Source organism: Odocoileus virginianus, unplaced genomic scaffold (genome assembly GCF_023699985.2).
Source record: "Odocoileus virginianus isolate 20LAN1187 ecotype Illinois unplaced genomic scaffold, Ovbor_1.2 Unplaced_Contig_27, whole genome shotgun sequence".
NCBI lineage: Eukaryota > Metazoa > Chordata > Mammalia > Artiodactyla > Cervidae > Odocoileus > Odocoileus virginianus.
In genome coordinates this window covers 709,557-728,563 of record NW_027224344.1, presented here as the reverse complement: position 1 = coordinate 728,563, position 19,007 = coordinate 709,557, and the positions used below count along the sequence as shown (strand labels likewise).

General features: G+C 54.1%; 1 protein-coding gene across 1 annotated transcript; it reads left to right on the top strand.

Moving 5' to 3' along the window:
- Positions 1-9,024: 9,024 nt before the first annotated feature.
- On the top strand, positions 9,025-17,500 carry TUBB6 (tubulin beta 6 class V). Its single transcript, XM_020913710.2, is given in 6 exon segments — positions 9,025-9,131; positions 9,354-9,462; positions 11,045-11,155; positions 16,190-16,284; positions 16,286-16,907; positions 16,910-17,500. Coding segments are annotated over 6 exon segments (1,338 nt in total). The 5' UTR covers positions 9,025-9,074; the 3' UTR covers positions 17,254-17,500.
- The last annotated feature ends 1,507 nt before the right edge of the window (positions 17,501-19,007 follow it).

Genomic DNA, 19,007 nt, shown 5'->3' with positions numbered 1-19,007 from the left:
CGCTGTTGCCTCCGCGGGTGAGACGGCGTCACTTCCCGGGGATTCGGCCACCAGGAAAGGGACGGCCTCACTTCCAAAAAAGGAATTTTCACTCAGCGCCCGGTGCCTTGACTCAGCCGCCGCCTGACTCAGCGCCCTTTCCTCTTCACATCCAGGGCTCCCGGGCTGTTCTAGGGGACTGGCGGCTGGCCAGAGCGTCTGACCCGCACACGCAGTGTGTGTGGGGGTGGGGTGGGGGCGTGCTCTCCCCTCGGCCCACACCACCCCAGCGCCCAGACCGGCCTCAGGGCTGCAGAGGTGGAGGGGGCCGGACACCACGTCGCCCTGAGCGGTCCTCACGACACACTTGCAGCATCCTCAGGACAGTCGCGGGCAGGGCCGGGTCCCAGCTGTCCGGCTGTCACCACCTGCCGTGGGATTCCTCGGGCTGCTGCTGCCCGCCAGGCCTGGCCCAGGATGCAGATGGCCGCATAAAAATAGTCTAGGGCCTCGAGGTACCACTTCGCCGGCTGTTCTGTTGAGCGGAAGCCAGATGAGAGGGTGGGGAGGGCCGCCTAGGGCGGCTGCATCAGAAGTGGGCAATGGGGATGGGGGTGGGGTGCTCACCCGATAGGAAAGCCTTGCCACCCCCTAGCCCTCCGGGTAAGGAGCATCTCACCGGACGGTTCTCCTGGTTATCACTTTCCAATCAACCCCACTGCACCTGAAACGGGTCATGACAGCAGAGCTGCGGGGTGCTGGCCCACAACCAGGGTCAGGAAGCCAGGGTCCAGGCAGCGGTTACCAGTCAGTGAAGCCAGGGGAAGACGTTCGACCGGCAGCGGTTGTACCTGAAGCAACACACCTGGGAACTAGGAGAGGGTAGGCTTCACGTTCAGTATTCTAATCCCAGTCAAATGAACTTAAAAAATAAAAGAAGCTGGAGTCAAACGTGTGGTTCAGGACTGGTTACTTCCTCACCTGTGCAAGTGTGGGCGCACCTGCCTGGACAGGATGATGGGTGAACTTGTCAGCCCCTCCCAGACTGGGACAGTGGGCACAGACCTCTGTCTCTCCCTGGAGTGGACAAGTGGGCCAGGGAGCAGGTGTCTGGGGTCGGGTGGGGGGCACACACATTTAGCAGGGAAGGGACACATCGTGGGGTGAGCTGCTGAGGTGGGTGGGGAGGGATGCTTTCTGAATCTGGGGCCAGTGGGCCTGTGGGCGCGGCTGCCACTGCATTCCTGAGGACAGCTGGGACAGCTGAGGAGGGAGCTGGCTGGGCTGAGTCTGGCTTTCCAAATAGAAGGGTTTTCCTGTTGGGGAAGAAGTAATAAGAATTCACATGGCTTTGCATTGGTACACACCTTCTCTTAGGCACCCTCCTGGCAAGCCAGTCAGCAGAGAAAGCTGCCCACCCCTGAGCAGCAGAGGAGGAAAGGCAGGCCGGACCCCTCCCCACATGCCCTCTGCGCCCACCACCCTTGCAGAGAGCAGTCAGGATTAGCCACAAACCAGCCTGAGTGGTGGAAAAGGAATTCCAGCAAATATCTGGTGCATCAGAATCAGTTGTGACGTGGGTATGACTCTTTTCAAAGCACCTCCTGAATTTATATTTAACTCGGAGAAAATCGGTGGTGGAAACCTCTTTGCTTAGGGAGATCTTATTCAATTCTTCATTTCCCATCGTAATATTCTGAGTCCCCTCTATCAGAAAAGGAAAGTCCCTTGAGGCTGTGATATCTGTGTCTGTGTATTTTCTTCCTTCACTTACTACTGCTCAGTTAAGTTATGTGCTGAGTATGACTACAGGCAGGAAGTCTAGTCTCCAACCTGAGGAGTTTACAACCCAACCCAGGAGGTGAGCCTTGGCAGCTTGGTGAGCACTTTGTGGGCACGTGGCACTCAGGATTGCTGAGACATGGAGGAGGGGCAGATGAGAGCTGGCTCTGACACGCCTGCTGGAGGAGGGGGAGGGGAGTGAATCACATCCAACTGGAATCTGGGACCAGAACAAGGGCCCATCAGAACAGCCCACCTGCAGTGGGGACGATTCAGATTAACTTAATCCAATCCTCAGGCTTAAGCAGCACAAAACCAACTATCTCATTTGTGCTTTTAGTTGTGAAAGTGCAACATAGCTTTAAATATCTTTCCTGACAGCTTCTCACCACACAGCAGCCCAGTGGGTGATAAGAGGGGCTGGAAGAGAAGACAATCAGGTCTAAAGGATCCAGAGATGTGCAGGGGAGGAGCAGGCAGGCTGCAAGCTCAGGGGTGGGGGTGAGGAGGTGGCCTGAAAGTCTCTTATAGGCAGGAGGATCGGGTCCCCAAAGTGGACAGAGTTTGTTGTCAGGGGTCCAAGGCCTGAGCAGAAGACACAGCACAGAGAGGTGGTGGCCGAGGATGGCAGGAGACAAGAAGTGGTGGCTTCACAGGGAGGGGCTCGGCCAGACTCAAGAAGCCTAACAGACTCAGGCTGGGACCAACAACAGCATCCAAACAGAGAAACTGTTTCATGACTGGGCCCAAAGGTCAGGGCAGAATAGGGACACACAAAATTAAGTCTTTTTCCACCAATGAGACCACAAAGCAAGGACAACTAATTGGTGGACGCGGTTTCTGGCCTATAACATTTACCACCAAAAAATGTACCCTGGTTTGAGTACAAATGCTCATGGGATTCATTACTCACAAAGCACTGGAAACTACTAGTTGACCTCTGAGTGTTCAGAGGTCCAAGGCCTTTGCCCCAAGACTGCTTGCATCAGCAGCTCCTCTGCGCTCCAGGCTAGAAGTCAAGGCCAGAGGTGCCCAGCACGGATGGCACCCACATCCTACCACGACTGGCTGGTTATGCCATGCAGCCAGCCCTGCCCATGCTGTCCTTGGGGGCTCTGCTCTTCCTGTGCAGACAGGTCCCATTTGATCCTCTGTTGGCCGTGTCTCCACAGGCCTATGCTCTCACATGCTCATGGACAGCTTTTTCCCATCATTGCTTCCTTAATATTAACATGAAAATATCTCCATGCTTTAACAGTAAGCATGATGGTGCTTGCTATTTGCTCCCAACTCATGGCAATATTGTCATTGTTATTTTTTGTCTACACAGATGTTCCTAAAACCTCATGAGGATTATAGGATTATACACCTAATTGTTGTTCAGTTGCTCAGTCATGTCTGACTCTTTACGACCCCATGGACTGCAGCAGGCCAGGCTTCCCTATACACCTAACAGTGTTCACAACACAGTAAAGACTGTCAAAGAAAAGAGGGAGTAAATCCATGAATCATCATTAATTACTCAAATAGTATCCCACCACCAGAGCAGGCAGAACCCAGCACCTGACCTCAGCAGCTTTGCTGCCAGCGAGTGGGTCTGAGAGCCAGGCAGGTCCTAGGGACAGTTTCCATATAAACACACGTATCATCTTCTCTGTGCTTCCCATCCCTTCAGCATGGTGCTGTGTCTGCCCTTCTCTGCCCTCTTTTTCCCTCCCGAAACTAAAAGGTGGAACTTACTGCTCGTTCCGTCACCTAGGTCAATGTTTTATTTTGTATTTCTTTTACTGGGTAGATCACTGGTTTATTACAAAAGGATGTAATTCAGGACAGTCAGATGGAAGAGGTGTTCAGGGCAGGGCGCAGGGAAGGGGCACCAGTTCACCAATCCAGAAGTTCTCCTGTTTTTAAATAAAAGAATGTATATATTTTTTTTTTTAAAAGTGTGTATATTAACATTTCTTCATCTTAACACACACAACTACCTTCCAAATCACGTGATCACTTAGATCAGTTTCTATTTTGCTTAAATGTAACCTGAATTTTTTAGAGCTCAGCGGTCCCAACCAAGCAAGCAAGCCTGTCTCCTACAACCCTGAACAGAGAGGTACCAGCTCTCCGTCAAGTGCCTGCTCTGTGCCCCACGCCGGGAGAAGGCTTTCCACACCCCCACCCTCTGCCCAGCGGCCCTGCAAGGCTGCAGCTTCAGCCGTGTCCCCATGTGGGAGGGCCAAAATGAAGCCCACCTAACAGACCACAGACTCCCTGCAGTACTGACCTTTCTTAGTGGCGAGTTCTGTGCCCCCAAGGAGAGAACACAAAAAAGTCACAGAGGAGGGGATGGGACAGAGAACGAAGTGAAGCCCCCAGGACCGTCCTTGTGCAGGGGACACAGAAGAAAAGGTGGGGGGTGCAGGGCAGAGCTGGCAAGAGAGCCCCCCACTCTGATGCTGTCCTGCGGCTCCCAGGCCACCTCCACCTGGAGGGGCTCTGGCCCCCAGTGCTGGTGAAGGCTTCCCTCTGATTGGGGTAACACTGGGGCCAAGGAGAGAGGGCAGGAAATGTGTCCAAATATTTTTAATCAAGTAATGATGTTTGGGGGTTGGATGTTGTTTTTTGTTAGTTTTCAGTCTTTTCCAGCTTTCCTGAAGCTTGTCTATTACTCCCTGTGTTTAAAAATGGTGGTAAAACCATATCACCTGAAATACACCACTGTGGCCAGGTTTAAGTGTTTAGTTCATCCACATTGTTGAGTACAGGTATCCAAGACTTCTCATCTGGCAAAACTCATCCCTTAGTCTTTAATGGGAAAATGATACCAAGACAGTTTTAAAAATATGACCTGCCTACAGCTAGGCCTGAAAGCTGCCGGGCCTCGGCCGGTTTAAAAGCCCCGGTGAAGGTGCATCTCCTCACCTCCCCCCCGGCAACCCTCACCCTCCAGAGATGGTCTCCCTGGGCAGCCCCTGGGCCCCCAACCCACCCAGTACCTGTGTCCCCCCTACTCCCGGCTGATGGCCGCTGCCTCTGCCCCAGCCCCGCACACCCTGCCCTGTGTGTGTGAGATAGGGGTCAGGGTGCAGGGGAGCTCTGAACGCCTGGACGGAAGGTCCCCCACCCCCTTGGGCCACAGAGGGAGAGATGGGCTTCGAGGTCACACAGCTTATCAGGGGGTCACTGGGAACCAGATCGCAGGGTCCTGTCATCCCCTTCAGAGCCCTTCCTTCTAGAAGAACTGAAGACTGTTACACTGTGTCAGAGGTCAGAGAAGATGGTCAGGTCAGAGCGGACCATGCTATGTCTCAAAAAATAACAAACGCAGAGGTGTGGCTGGGGAAAGCCATTGGGTTAGTTACAGGTGAGACACTTTTCCTCTTTGCAACAGAACATGGCAACAATTCTATTATCATCCAATCACATCTGTTACAAATTTGATTTACTAGACTCAGCTTTTACACATAAATTTCTTCTTCATTGTGCACTTCCTGGATACATGCTCACTTCTTCCTTAAAAACAGATGACTCATACAATCAGATTGCATTTTAGGTGAACTGGGTTTTGTCTGATGTAAGCTAGGACGGGAGTCGATCAGTCATAGGATGTGAGAGCTGGGAGGGATCTGCCCCAAGAGCCATCTCTCTGTCAAGCGTCATGTTACATAAGGGTATAATGGTCCCATATCATAAAACTTGTCAAAACCTGGACTTTTAGCTGAAAATCAGGTCACAGGTGGCCATCAGCAGCCTGGCCTCTTCAAGGTCTTTCCCCAGCATGTGGACTCCTCAGCATGTGGAAAGGATGGGCCCCACCTGCCCTGATACTGTGCATTGGACCCGGGCAGGGAGCAGTGAGACCTGTCCCAGGGCTGGGACACTGGCCCTGGGTCCTCACCCCACGTGGTGACTGTGGAGGAGACAGGACAGGGTGAGAGGCTGAGGGAGGCGGAAGGCGAGCAGACAGGAGGCAAGGACCCAGAACTCTGTCTAGATCCGGCCCTGGGTATCACCCCTCCCACTCGGGGCTCTCGGGGATCACACGACTGCTGGCACATGGGGGCCTCAGAACTCACTCCCTGCCCCAAATTCCTGAACCTGCTTCAGGGCCCTTCCTCCTCCCACTGGTGACTGTGACATGGAATATGGCCTGGGGACAGCCGTAGGGGGGCCGCCTCCATCCCTGCCACTGGTGTGCAGACACAGTGAAGCCAGCACTGCAGACAGGAAGGTGCTTGCTCTTGTTTGTGTTTTTTTTGTTTTTTTTTTTGGTGCTTGCTCTTAATAACAGGCTCTATGGCTCCTGCATCCTTACTGGCAGCTGCTGGGTCTGTGGCCTGCGTGTGCCCTTGCTCTGGCCCATCCACGTTAGGGGCGGCCTCAACTGCAGTGGGAGCCTCTCAGTCCCACCTTGCCTGTTGTGCAGATTCCAGAAGCGCAGTTCCCAAGTTTCCGACACTGAGCCCTGGTCACTGCCCGACCCCCCTTGTGGTGCAGGTGGTAGGCTGACATGTGGGTCAGCAGGGAGTGTCCATCAGAAACTCCAGGAAATCAGCCTCCTCCCATTAAATCCACGTGACAGCAGTGTCCTCAAAGCCAGACTGACACCTACTCTCTGGCTCTGGTGAGAACCTCAGACTGAAATTCCACCCAAAGGACGAGATTTGACAAGGTGGTCATTTCGGCAAAGCGCTAAAGCTGCTGAAGTGGACACTTTTCTTTAAACCAAGAAGGGGCTTGATTCACAGGGACTGAGTGACCAGAGCTGAGGAGAGATTCTTCTAGGCGTGACCGGCCCTTGCTGCCTGCACCAGACTCTGCACCAGCTTTGATAAAGGGAGCGTTTCCCCAGAGTCAGTCATGAAACTGAGCAACCTCAACACACAAGCCTAGTAAGGGCGGGTGCTGGGTCATCCTGGGCTCTGACAGGAGCCTGGGGGGCTGTGCCCCCCACACCTAAGCTTCCCCAGGTGCCCTGTGTAGAGACGCGCGGGGACCTACAGAAAGGCAGAGAAGCAGAACTGCGGGGGCCGGTTGGAGGTCAAGGATGGCAGGGCAGGGATCCTGAGGTTAAAGAAACTGATGCCTGAAACTGGGAATGTTTGAAAAACTCCAGAAGAAAAACTTTCCAGTTGTCCCCCTTTTTCGAACCACACACATTAGGACTTTCCCCAAGTTTTCATGTACCTAGAAGGAAACCGCTGGTTCTAATGACAGAGGGCCACTTCCTCGCCATATGGCATTTCCACTTGGCCTTGGGGAGGGGGTGAATGGAGCCACCAGTCTCCAGTCTTCTCACCTGAAGTGTTCACAGGGAAACTGGGCACACTCAAGACAGAATGTCACAGGGCTCAGACCCCCCCCAGGACAAGCTTTCCTTTACAGATGCGGCCAGAGGACCTGAGGTAACACAGCTAACTGGAAACAGAGCCAGGGTTGAGATCCAAGTCACCCTGACTCACAGAAAAGTGGTCCTTCCTTTTCACCACACAAGGCCATCTGGACTGGGGCCGCTGCTCCAGAGAGCCTAACTCCCCCCTACAAGTGACCCTGACTCATGCCTGCCTGGCACACCAGAGACATTTGTGGCTCAGAATACCTGTTAGCCGCCTGGGCAACTGGGCTCCCCACAGGAGTGGCCTGGAGGGTACTGGGTGTCAGTCAGAGAGCAAGCCCTAGAAGCCTGCAGTAGGGGTCCAGGCTGCTGGGGTGAAAGTCCCTGGGGGCGAGGACCATTAAGCAGGGAGGGTGGAGGCCCAGGACCCTGATGCCAGCAACTGAGGAATGAAGCCTCTCTCCGCTGAAGGGGCTGTGGACAAACATGGCGAAGGGGAGGGGTCCCGCTGCGCCTTGCCGCCTTGTCAGCGAGGGAACAGGGAACCACGCTTTGCACAGCAGGACAGTCCCCTAGGCCAGGGAGGGCTGAGATCATTCCGCAGGGAATCCCCGACGCTCCGTGGCCCCGGGGAGAGAGGGGTCACCGGATCTCTCTAAGACTGACACTTCCTCCGTCCTCTAGCTTCGCGCCTGTGCCCAGGCGGGACACCCGCGTTCACATCCCCCACCTCTGCTGGCGAAGGAAAGCCGTGACTTAGGGGCGGGGAAGGTGAGGGAACCGTGGGGGAGGGGGGAAGCTTTCCTTCCAGACTCGGGAGGGAGAGGCTGCTAGGCTGTGCAGGGCGTGTGTGTGTGTGTGTGTGTGTGTGTGTGTAGGCTGTGCAGGGCGTGTGTGTGTGTGTGTGTGTGTGTGTGTAGTAGGCTGGGGGCGTGTGTGTGTGTGTGTGTGTGTGTGTGTGTGTGTGTGTGTGTGTGTGTAGGGTGCAGGGCGTGTGTGTGTGTGTGTGTGTGTGTGTGTGTGTGTAGGCTGTGCAGGGCGTGTGTGTGTGTGTGTGTGTGTGTGTGTGTGCGTTTTCAGGTTTAGCCGTGTGTTCACTGTAACCTGACTCCACAACGAACGGTTCGGACTTGTCAGAACTGAAGGGTATTTCAAAACCGAGAAGCAGTAGGCCGGGGACGTAAGGACTCGTGCCCACGGCGGAGTCGGAGCGCAGGGGTCAGAGTCACCCCGAAAAGATCCACTCCCGAGTCCCCCGGCCTTTCCACCGGCTGGGTTTGAACCCGCGGCGCGCGTGGACCTTGCGGTCCCGGGACCGACGCCGGCGGCTCCGGGCAGGCGCGCCTCCCTAGTCAGATCCACGAGACCGAAGTGCGGGGAGTCTCCGTTCTCCCTCCGGGCAGCGTAGCGAACCGGGGGGCACTGGGGGGAGATTGTCCGCTTCCCCGCCCGCCCGCTCGGATGGGCGCCCCAGGAACCCGCTCTGTCCCAGCCCGGCCTCCGGGCGGGCGTCCCTCCACTGTTCGCTAGTCGGTTCTCCCTCTGGGACCGCGCAGGGTGGAGGAGGCCCGGGGAGGACCGCCCGAGGGCGCGCAGGGGCGGGGTGCCCGGGGCGGGGGGAGGCCTGGGGGGGGGGGGCGCGGCGAGCAGAGGCAGGGACGAGCGGATAGAGGCGCACCCATGGATGGGGCCCGGAGTGGAGGCGGGACGGAGGGGCGAGGGGGTACGGGGGCGGGAGAGGAGGACCTGGTCTGGCTCGGGAGTTAGGGAAGAGCAAGCGGACCGGGTGCCGGGGGGACGCCGGGTGTGGGCAGGGCGCCCGGAAGGCTGGGCAGAGGGGGCGCGGCCTGGCGGGGGGGGGCGGGCCCGGCCATTGGCCGGGGCGGCAGGGGGAGGGCTGGGAGGGGCGGCCGGAGCCGGGTGGGGGACCCGAGCGCCCTTGCAGCAGTCGCCGCGCCGTCAGAGCAGCGAGGGCTGAGCGGCCATGAGGGAGATCGTGCACATCCAGGCTGGCCAGTGCGGGAACCAGATCGGCACCAAGGTGGGTGGGCGCCCCCCCCACGCCAAGCTCTCGGGCCGGGGCCGCGCGGGGCACGGGCGGCCGAGGGGGCGTCACGGGGACCCTGCCCCGCTCCCCGTCCCCGCGGCCCCGGAGCGGCTCAAGCGCGCCTGGAATCTGGCGGCCGCTCCCCGCGCCCCGCCCGCCGGGCCGGCCCTGGGGGACCCGGGCTGACCGTCTGTCCCCCTCCCCGCCCTTTGCTAGTTTTGGGAAGTGATCAGCGACGAACATGGCATCGACCCGGCCGGAGGCTACGTGGGTGACTCTGCGCTCCAACTGGAGAGAATCAACGTCTACTACAACGAGTCCTCGTGTGAGTGGCGCGATCCGCCATCCCCCCCATACCCCGCCTTTCCCCCCGGACCCCGCCATCTCCCCCAGGACCCCGGCCATCCCCCCGGACCCAGCCATCCTCCCCACCGGACCCCGCCATCCCCCTTGAACTCCGCCATCACCCCGTCCATCCCTTTCTGGGACCACGGCACCGCCCTGTGGGACCCCTGCCATCCCCTGCCCCCACCCGCGGGCCCCCCGGCGCGTGGGTGGTTCGCGCTGGAAAAATCCTCCCGGATGTAGCCCGGCGCCCGGCTCCTCCCTCGCTCCCTCTGGGGCGGGAAATCCGCCGTCGGTTGATTTCAAACAGGCTCTTGACCTCTCCTGGTCTGAGCTCTTGAATCTGATCTGTTAGTGCTGTGAAATCAGCTTAGTGGGGCATGTCCGGCTCTTTTTTTTTTTTTCCGGTTTAAAATTTATTTCCTAATGAAGGTTTTTGGCTAAAAATTTGAAAAACAATACCTCAAAAGATTGTCCCTTTGCAGACCTCCAGAAAGACTTTACTAAGCCCACTGGAAGATGGACCTCCATGCAGGCAGGGTCTTTATCTGGAGGAGTTTAGTTTAGTGCCAGCCCTGTCCTGGGGAGCTTCATAGGTATCCTGGTTACTCCTGTACTTTATTTTTGTAACAATGTTTATTGTAAAAGTGATACATAACATTCACAGAACAAACACAAAAGGAAGATGTTGAAAGAACAATCAGGAAGTGACAGGTGCTGCCCCTCAATATATGCACCTGTGTCCCCAGCTTTAGAGATAATCATGCTGTCCTTAGAGTCACTGCTGGTCATCCACAGGAGAGCTGGGAAGAGCAGGACACATAAACCATGGGGTTTTATTCATTAAGCAGCTATGATAAAAGGTCTGGAAGAGCAGGGCGTAAGCAGTGAGATTCCTGGATGGCACTGAGAAAAGGCCAGTATGTATGGCACTTGCTGGCCACCCTCAGACCAGCCTACTGACATTCTCTCTTCAGCCTGAGTGTGTGAGTAGCAGAACAGGACTTGTAGGACAGTTCCCAGTGCAGTCCTTGTGACCCCACCCTCACAGGAACCTCTCTTGCCAGTTGGCATGAGCACATGCTCACTTGTCCATAAATGAGACAGTCCCCCAGGAAACAGCTGTGGGCACACCTGAACCAGGTGCACAGACCTACTTGTGGGTTCACATGCATGTGAGGGAGAGAGGTGCAAAAGTGTCCTGGCAGCATGGCCGCTTGCTGCAACATGTATGCGTTATTTCTGTGGAACTAAAGAGTTGAACTGTGCACGAAGGAGGGCTGGGAAATTCAGGCGACAGGAAGTCCCGAGACCTCACTTCTCATCCTGCCTTTTCCGGGAACTTCCTGTGCCCTGTGCCTGGGCTGGCTTCCTCACCCGGACATGTCCAGGGTGGATTGTGTTTTCTGAGGCTCCCCTCCCCCAGGGCTGAGACTCTGTGACCCTCAGAAAGCCTGCTTTGTACATCACAGGCGGCTGTGCTGGTGGGACTTGCTCTGGGCAAGTGTGTTGTCCCAGGAACCAGAGACTGACTCGCATGGGTGGGCTCTGTTCTCTTTCAGCTCAGAAGTACGTGCCCAGGGCCGCCCTGGTGGACTTGGAGCCGGGCACCATGGACAGCGTGAGGTCTGGGCCTTTTGGGCAGCTCTTCCGGCCTGACAACTTCATCTTCGGTAGGTTCCGTCTTTCCTGCTTTCTTCTTCCTCTTTTATTTTCTAAACTTCCAGCTAATTTGTGTGCAAGATTAAAAACATCATATGGCATAGAAAAGCTTAGAATGGAAATCAACAGTCGCCAACCCCATCAAGGCAGCTTCTTGAAGGAAAGTAAACTTTGATTCTCTAAATGAAATGCTTACTAGTAATAATTCATGATTTTGAAACATTTTAGACATTAACTTCTTTTTCCCTCTCATAAATTACTAGCATAAAAAGACAATGATAATTTGTCTGTGGTTCCTATGTTGCTCGTCAGTGTGTTTATACCTGTGTTTCTTGTTCCATTGTCTATAGGCTGTTCTCCTTTCTTTCCAGAAGCAGGTACCATATGAATTGTTTTATCAGGTTTGGGCAAATCTTCCTTTCCTCTTTCTTCTCCCAGAACATGATGAAAGCACCTGTTCCTCTGCAAACTCCTAAAGAAAATTATGTAAAGTGAAATGAAGTGGCACTGGTTAATGTGACCAGCCTCCATCACCTTCAAGTCATGGTTTTGGGGAGTCAAGGCAGAGTCTTGGGAGATCTTATTGGTACATAAATTGATTCCCTTGGATTGGACTCAGGCCATGTGACCTGTTATAAAGGTGATTCAGCAAGGTACATGCTCATGAATAAAAGACCTCTCAGTATCATCTGCTTCCCCATCACCATGGCAACCTGCACAAACAGTGGGACAGATGAAGTTTCTAGTAATTTATTCAAGGGTTTTTGTCACCTTTGATATTTCAAATAGACCAGGACAAAAAGCTCTGGTGCCCCTTTTATTATGGCAAAAAAAAAATCTAAATTATCAATACTTTTATAGTCCACAAGTGGGGACATTTACATTCTTTATCTTTTCCTAAACTAGACTTTTGGTAATTGTTCTCAAGCAAAGGTGCTTCTAGATCCTGCCACCAACATGGTCACCATTAGCTACATGTGGCTATTTAAATTTAATTAAATAAAATCAGTCTACTTTCTCAGTTGTACTCCACACATTTCCAGTGCTCAGTAGCCAAGTGTGGTTGGTGGCCACCACATTGGACAGGGCACAGCTAGAATACGTCTAGCTATGCCCTGTCCAATGTCACTGCAGAAAGTTGTTATCAGACAGCAGTGCTCACAGCCTTAAAAGAGATATTCTACCAGATTAGGGGAATGAAGACTGTACCAATACAAACTAGCTTTAAGAGTGATTTTTAACAGTTGACACTATTTTTAACTAAGAAAATAACATGTTTGCCATGGAGAATTGAGAGGACCCCGCATGTCTGAACCTACTGTGTGTGCTGTTGGCTCAACTATTGTTTTTAAGTCATTATCCACTTAATAAAAGAGTCTGAGTTGCCTGTGGATTCACAGTAGGTGAAAACTGTAGTTTCACCCCATTGCCTTCAGGGTGGGTGAATTTTTTTTTAAAGTGTCATTCTGTATTCAGATATAGTTTGAAGTGATACAAAAAAACACTGACTTGAAGTAACTATAATTTTAAAAGTGAAACTTCTCTGCATTTGAGTTTATGCTTTAGAAAGCCACACCTTTTTCTTAACAAACTGCTGGTTGCATGGCAGCTATGCCTGTTAGTGGAGAGAGTTTTGTGGGACAGAGCAAAGGAAGGCGGACCTCGGGCTTCTCTGTACATGTAACTTTCTCTCCCAGATTCAGGGCTGGAAGGGAGTCAAAGAGCCTGGAGCCCTGAGACTTAACCCACACCCTGTGTGAGCTGGAGGTGAACCAGGGGCTGGCTCTGAGGCCTCAGGGATCGCTGCAGCACTGCTTCTACAATCTGGAGCCGCTGGTTAATGTCCCAAACTCTGATTGCAGAAGGCGTTCAACTCCTGACCCCCAAATATTTAACTGGGAACGTCTGTTGCTATGAGACAGTGGCAAAATATTTTCAGAAGCCTCCAGCTTCCTCCTCTTGGTCGAAGGCAGAGAAAACTTCACATCTGATAACTGTAAACACCCAGGAGACCAAGGGACTGTGTGAGCTGGAGGCAGCAGAGGGTCCAGGCCAAGGGGCTCCACTGACCATGGCTACATGTCGCCTTGAGTCCCCACTGTCCCCCGGTCATTGGTTTCCACGTGGTTTCAGTCCTTGTCCTTGGGGCAGCTATGAAGGGACATCAGTTCTAACCCAGCTCCAGGCGGGAAGCTGGGCCAGCCATGTGCTGGCTTTCAGGGGGAGGTGGCAGAGTCTTCGGGGCCTAGGAAGGACATGATGGTACTCCAGCCTCATACAAGAAGGCACCCAGCCAGGTTTCACTGTGGAGAGGCAATGTTTGTGAGCAAGAATGCAGCCACCTCCTGGGGAGGCACGTCTGAGGGGCTGTGCACCTTGTAGGAGGCTGGGCCGCCCTCCGGAGTCTGTCCTTCTCAGCCCAGGCTCACTGGCCTTGGTGATGTCACTCTGCTCACAGTATTTAGGTGGTTCCCTCTTCTCTTCACTCTTACCAACTGTCATCTGGTGAGTCTCGTCCACGCATCATTCTGCGCCTTCTGTGCCTATGGGACCAACTGTGATCCATGTTGCCGACTTGCCCTCCGTGGAGGCCCATCCCCCCAGCACCCCCAGCGGCTCTACTGTGGGGGGGGGCCTTGCCCCAGACTCCCGTCTTCACTGTGTTTCCAAGCTCTTGAGCTCCGTCAGCTTCATGGGAGGCGTTGAATCTCCGTAGGTTAGTGTGCATCTGCTCACTATAGTGGGGAAGTATAGTGAGGAATACGCTGCGTGTTTGTCACTTGCGTCCACCCCCCATCCTTTGCCCAAGTCTTCCTAGAGGCTGTCATCGTCCTTATGGATTTTTAGATGTTTAATCACTAATAATCAGTACCTCTTAAACTTACTGAAGAATCACAGCATTTTGGTGGTTCTTGTTTTGCAGAATTGCACTTTGCACCACTGAACTTAGCACTGACAAATGCTGTGGTACATCCAAAGACGTTTGAGCTAAGACTCCTTCCTGGTGTGAGGCCGGCCCCTGGGGGTAACTGTAGATTCCAGGGGTGTCCTGAGTGGGCCCTGCCCCCGAGTGCCCAGTGCCTGCCTTCTGCTGTGGTGCTAGGAGGGTCTCCATGGTCCGTCCCGCTGTGTCACCACCCCCAGCTCTGTTTTCCCCATCAGTGCATGGGGGTGGGGGTGGGATGGTGGTGAATTGTTGCCACCAGCAGGTGTAGACAGAAATCAGGGTAGTGTCTTTGGTGTAAGGGGGAGAGGTGCGCACAGCGCAGTGCCAGGAATGCCTTGGCCCCTCAGGTCCTCTTATTTCTGAGCCCACCTAACGTAGCCAAACGCCCTGCCCCCTCATCCTTCAGCCAAGGGACCACCACAGTCTCTTTTGTTCCATATGTGGGGAAACTTTGATAAAGAGGCTGATGGATCTCTTTTTTCATTTTTTATAATACATGATTCTTCTTTTCAAAACCAAATTTGAAATACCCACATACTAAAGAAATATACTGCCTTAAAGAGCCTTCCTGGCTTCCTCTACAGCTGGGTTTTTCAGCTGCACTCCACACTGCCTTCTTACCAATGAACAGGAAACAGCAGTGCCTTATCTTTTTAACTTGTCATTAAATAGGTCTGTGCATCATTTACTTTTTTTTATCATTTACTTTTTTATTGCTTTTTGTAGTGTACCTTACAATGTGCTCTAGAATTCAGTTCTTAATGGTTTCTCTAATGTCCCTTAAAATGCATATTAACATATTGATTTGAGTTGAAGACTAAACCATGTTTTTCTGACAGAAAGTAGGTGTTATCTGGGCTTCCCAGGTGCTGCAAGTGGTAAAGAATCCACCTGCCAATGCAGGAGATGCAAGAGACGTGGGTTCAATCCCTGGGTCGGGAAGATTCCCTGGAGTAGAAATGGCAACCCACTCCAGTATTCTTGCCTGGAAAATTCCATGGGCAGAGGAGCCTGGCGGGCTACAGCCCATGGGGCTGCGAAGAGTTGGACGTGACTGAGCGACTGAGCACCCACACAGGTGCAATCTGGATTATCCACCTGGTAACAGGGCTGCCTTGCCAATTAGGCTATATCGCCAATAGTTTTCATTATCGGAATGAGCTAAATCTGCAGCCTAAGGCATTGACAAAAATATATTTGAAATATTTCATTAAAAATCATACTGGTAACATTGTGTTGGAGTGAAGATTTCAAATTTTCCAACCTTTCGAAGTATGCTAGACCACATAAAGAGCCTTTCAGTGAAAGAACATCAGGTAAATCTTGGTGCAAAGCCTTTTGGAATCTTCCTGCTGAAGAAGGAAAGTTATTGATGCAAGTCAGGTGTTTCAAATTCTGCTTTCCAGAAACTTGACTTTGGGGCTGAAAGGTGGTTAAAAATACTTTCTGATGGTGTAGGTCAGTATTTAGTTTTTGGCATTTAACTCTGAAGATCAAATAATTGAACGAAATTGCTAGATAGTTAATTCTATTTACATGTTTATGTGAACAAGATTTCTCAGTATTTGTTGATATATAGGTAAAAACAAAGAATAAGGAATAATATGGATGCCAAACCTTGTCTCAATCTGGCAATATTTGATGTTCACACTTGGATAAATGAATTAATGGAAAAAATATAGTTCCTGATGATGATGAATGAGGGGCCCCATTAACGAGGGAACATATTACTGTTTTGAAAAGGAAGTATTTGTACCTAGTTCAAAATTCAAGAGAGCCCAAAGGATAGGGGAAGGAAGTTTATTTCTTAATTTATACTTTTTGTTCCCTTTGTCTTTTACTTTGAGGGAGAATTATCTTTTTAAGAGTAAGAATGGAATTACCAAGTCAGAACGTGAGTACATCTTAGAATTGGCAGATTTCCCTTGTCTGAAGCGGCTGGCCACCCTCCTGTGGTCCAGCAGTGCCGGGGGCCTAGGGCCCACACCTCACTCTGTTATCTATTCGCTTCATGACTTGTCTTAACCGTACTGATGGCCCCTCACGGCAATCCCTGTAGCCCTGTCTGAATCACGTCCCCTCTCTTGCTTGACCCCAGGACAGACTGGCGCCGGCAACAACTGGGCCAAGGGCCACTACACGGAGGGCGCCGAGCTGGTGGACTCGGTCCTGGATGTGGTGCGGAAGGAGTGCCGAGAGCTGTGACTGCCTGCAGGGCTTCCAGCTGACCCACTCGCTGGGCGGGGGCACCGGGTCTGGGATGGGGACCCTCCTCATCAGCAAGATCCGCGAGGAGTACCCCGACCGCATCATGAACACCTTCAGCGTGGTGCCCTCACCCAAGGTGTCGGACACGGTGGTGGAGCCCTACAACGCCACCCTGTCCGTGCACCAGCTGGTGGAGAACACGGACGAGACCTACTGCATCGACAACGAGGCGCTGTATGACATCTGCTTCCGCACCCTGAAACTGACCACCCCCACCTACGGGGACCTCAACCACCTGGTGTCGGCCACCATGAGCGGGGTCACCACCTGCCTGCGCTTCCCGGGCCAGCTCAACGCCGACCTGCGCAAGCTGGCCGTGAACATGGTGCCCTTCCCACGCCTGCACTTCTTCATGCCCGGCTTCGCCCCGCTCACTGCCCGCGGCAGCCAGCAGTACCGGGCGCTGACCGTCCCCGAGCTCACCCAGCAGATGTTCGATGCCAAGAACATGATGGCAGCCTGTGACCCGCGCCACGGCCGCTACCTGACCGTGGCCGCCGTCTTCCGGGGCCGCATGTCCATGAAGGAGGTGGACGAGCAGATGCTGGCGTGCAGAACAAGAACAGCAGCTACTTCGTGGAGTGGATCCCCAACAACGTGAAGACGGCCGTGTGCGACATCCCGCCCCGCGGCCTGAAGATGTCGGCCACCTTCATCGGCAACAGCACGGCCATCCAGGAGCTGTTCAAGCGCATCTCGGAGCAGTTCACGGCCATGTTCCGGCGCAAGGCCTTCCTGCACTGGTACACGGGCGAGGGCATGGACGAGATGGAGTTCACCGAGGCCGAGAGCAACATGAACGACCTGGTGTCCGAGTACCAGCAGTACCAGGACGCCACGGCCGAGGAGGGCGAGGAAGCTTTTGAGGATGACGAGGAAGAGGTCAATGAGTAGGGGCGTGTCCTGCGTTGGACGCCAAGGCTCAGAGGTCTTTTCTCCAAGCCTGGTGTGTCTCCTGGCTGCCCAGGGGAGTCCCATCTGAGTGTGGGGACAGGCCTCTCACAGGGGCGGCGGACTGTCCTATCCGTCATCTGGGATGGAGGGCGTCAGAAGAGCGGGAACTGGCATCCCTGCCCAAACATCGGACCAGAAGGGACACAAAAGAACTCATGGGCCGTAAATAAAGGGCTAAATAAATAAACCTCACCGTCTCTTACGTGTTCACCTGTGTCTGGGAATTAGGGGCTAGAAACGATGTGCTTTCATCCCGTGACCACACCCGGGGCTTCGAGGTGCCGTCTCTTAATGGATGTGCAGCGCTCAATGTAGACAGCCTGTACACGGTAAACCTAAGCGCTCCCCTGTGTTTCGGACTCTGCTTTCCTGACAGGGCCCCCACCTCCCGGGAAGCAGCCCATTCCACTCAGGGCAGGGCTTCCTTTCAGTCAGAGGCCCTCAGGCGGCCCTGAAACTTACTGGTGGCCAGATGACTCCTTGGGAAGCAATACAGCCCAAATAAAAGCCTGTGTCCTGGTTTCCAGCCAACACTTACATCCCCACAGGATCTTTCATCTGCGTGTGGCCCTGGGCTAGTCCGCCCAGCCTCCCCTAATAGCTCCGCTGGCATTTGGAGGAGCCACAGAAAATGACCCTCAGGCTTCCTGCCAGGGCTGAGTTGGGTGGGGGGCTGGGCGGAGTTGCTGTGGTTCCTCCGGGGGTTGCAGGCCAGCAGGCAGGCCCCATGGGGAGTTGGGAGGTGGCTAGGGCTGGAGGGAGGGGGAATGGGCACTAAATAAGGATCCCTCCCACCCCACGCTAAGCGCCCTCTGCCCTCTGAGGCTCCAGTCTCTCCAGGCAGCAGGCTCCCTTCCCGAAGTCTGGCTCCTCCCCTGGTGAGCAGTGTCAACCCAACTGCTTCAGCCCAAGTGATGTATCATGGTGCGTGGAAGCATTTGAGGCTAGTGCTGGACCCCTGCCCAGCCTCCCAACCTGCTGTGGGCCTCCAGGAACTGCTGAGCCACAGCCCACAGAGTCCCCATGCATTTCTGTGTTCACCCTGCCTTGCACAACGCACTCCCTCAGACACACAGCATGACTTGACCTGAGGGGAGAACATATCCCATTTTGCAGAAACTTGAACTAATACTTCGTGAGACCACAGTGAACATCTCTCCCCATCCCTCTGCATTGCAAGTCCCGATGGAGCTTGAAGAGACAGTGTCCTGCGCATGTGCTGGTGGCCAGGCCCTGACTCGCTCATAATCGGTAGGTATAGATGGGAACTGCACTGAGGCTGTGGCAGCCACACTGGGGCTCACTGGCACCATGCAGGACCCTTGTACAATGCCAGGGAGAAGTGGTCCCTCCTGAGGGGCATCACGCACAGCCCGGAGCCAGGTCAGGTTCATACTTGGCACTGCCTGGGAGCTTGGCCTTGACGGCGCTCACTGGCTCCTCTATCCACAGGGCCCTCCGGGTCCACAGGCTCTGCTCAAGGAGCACCTCGTCACCCCTGAGGGATGGGGGCTGTGGTTGGTACCCGCGGCCCTGGCTCCCAGGATGCTGCTGGCGCTGCTGTGGCCTGGTGAGCCAGAGTCTCGGAGAACCATCCCAGGACATGGGGGCCGCCTGGGCCACCCCATTGGTCCAGCGCCCTCCAGGGATGCCTGAGGTCAGACAAGTCAGCCCCACGATGCATTCCCCTGCAT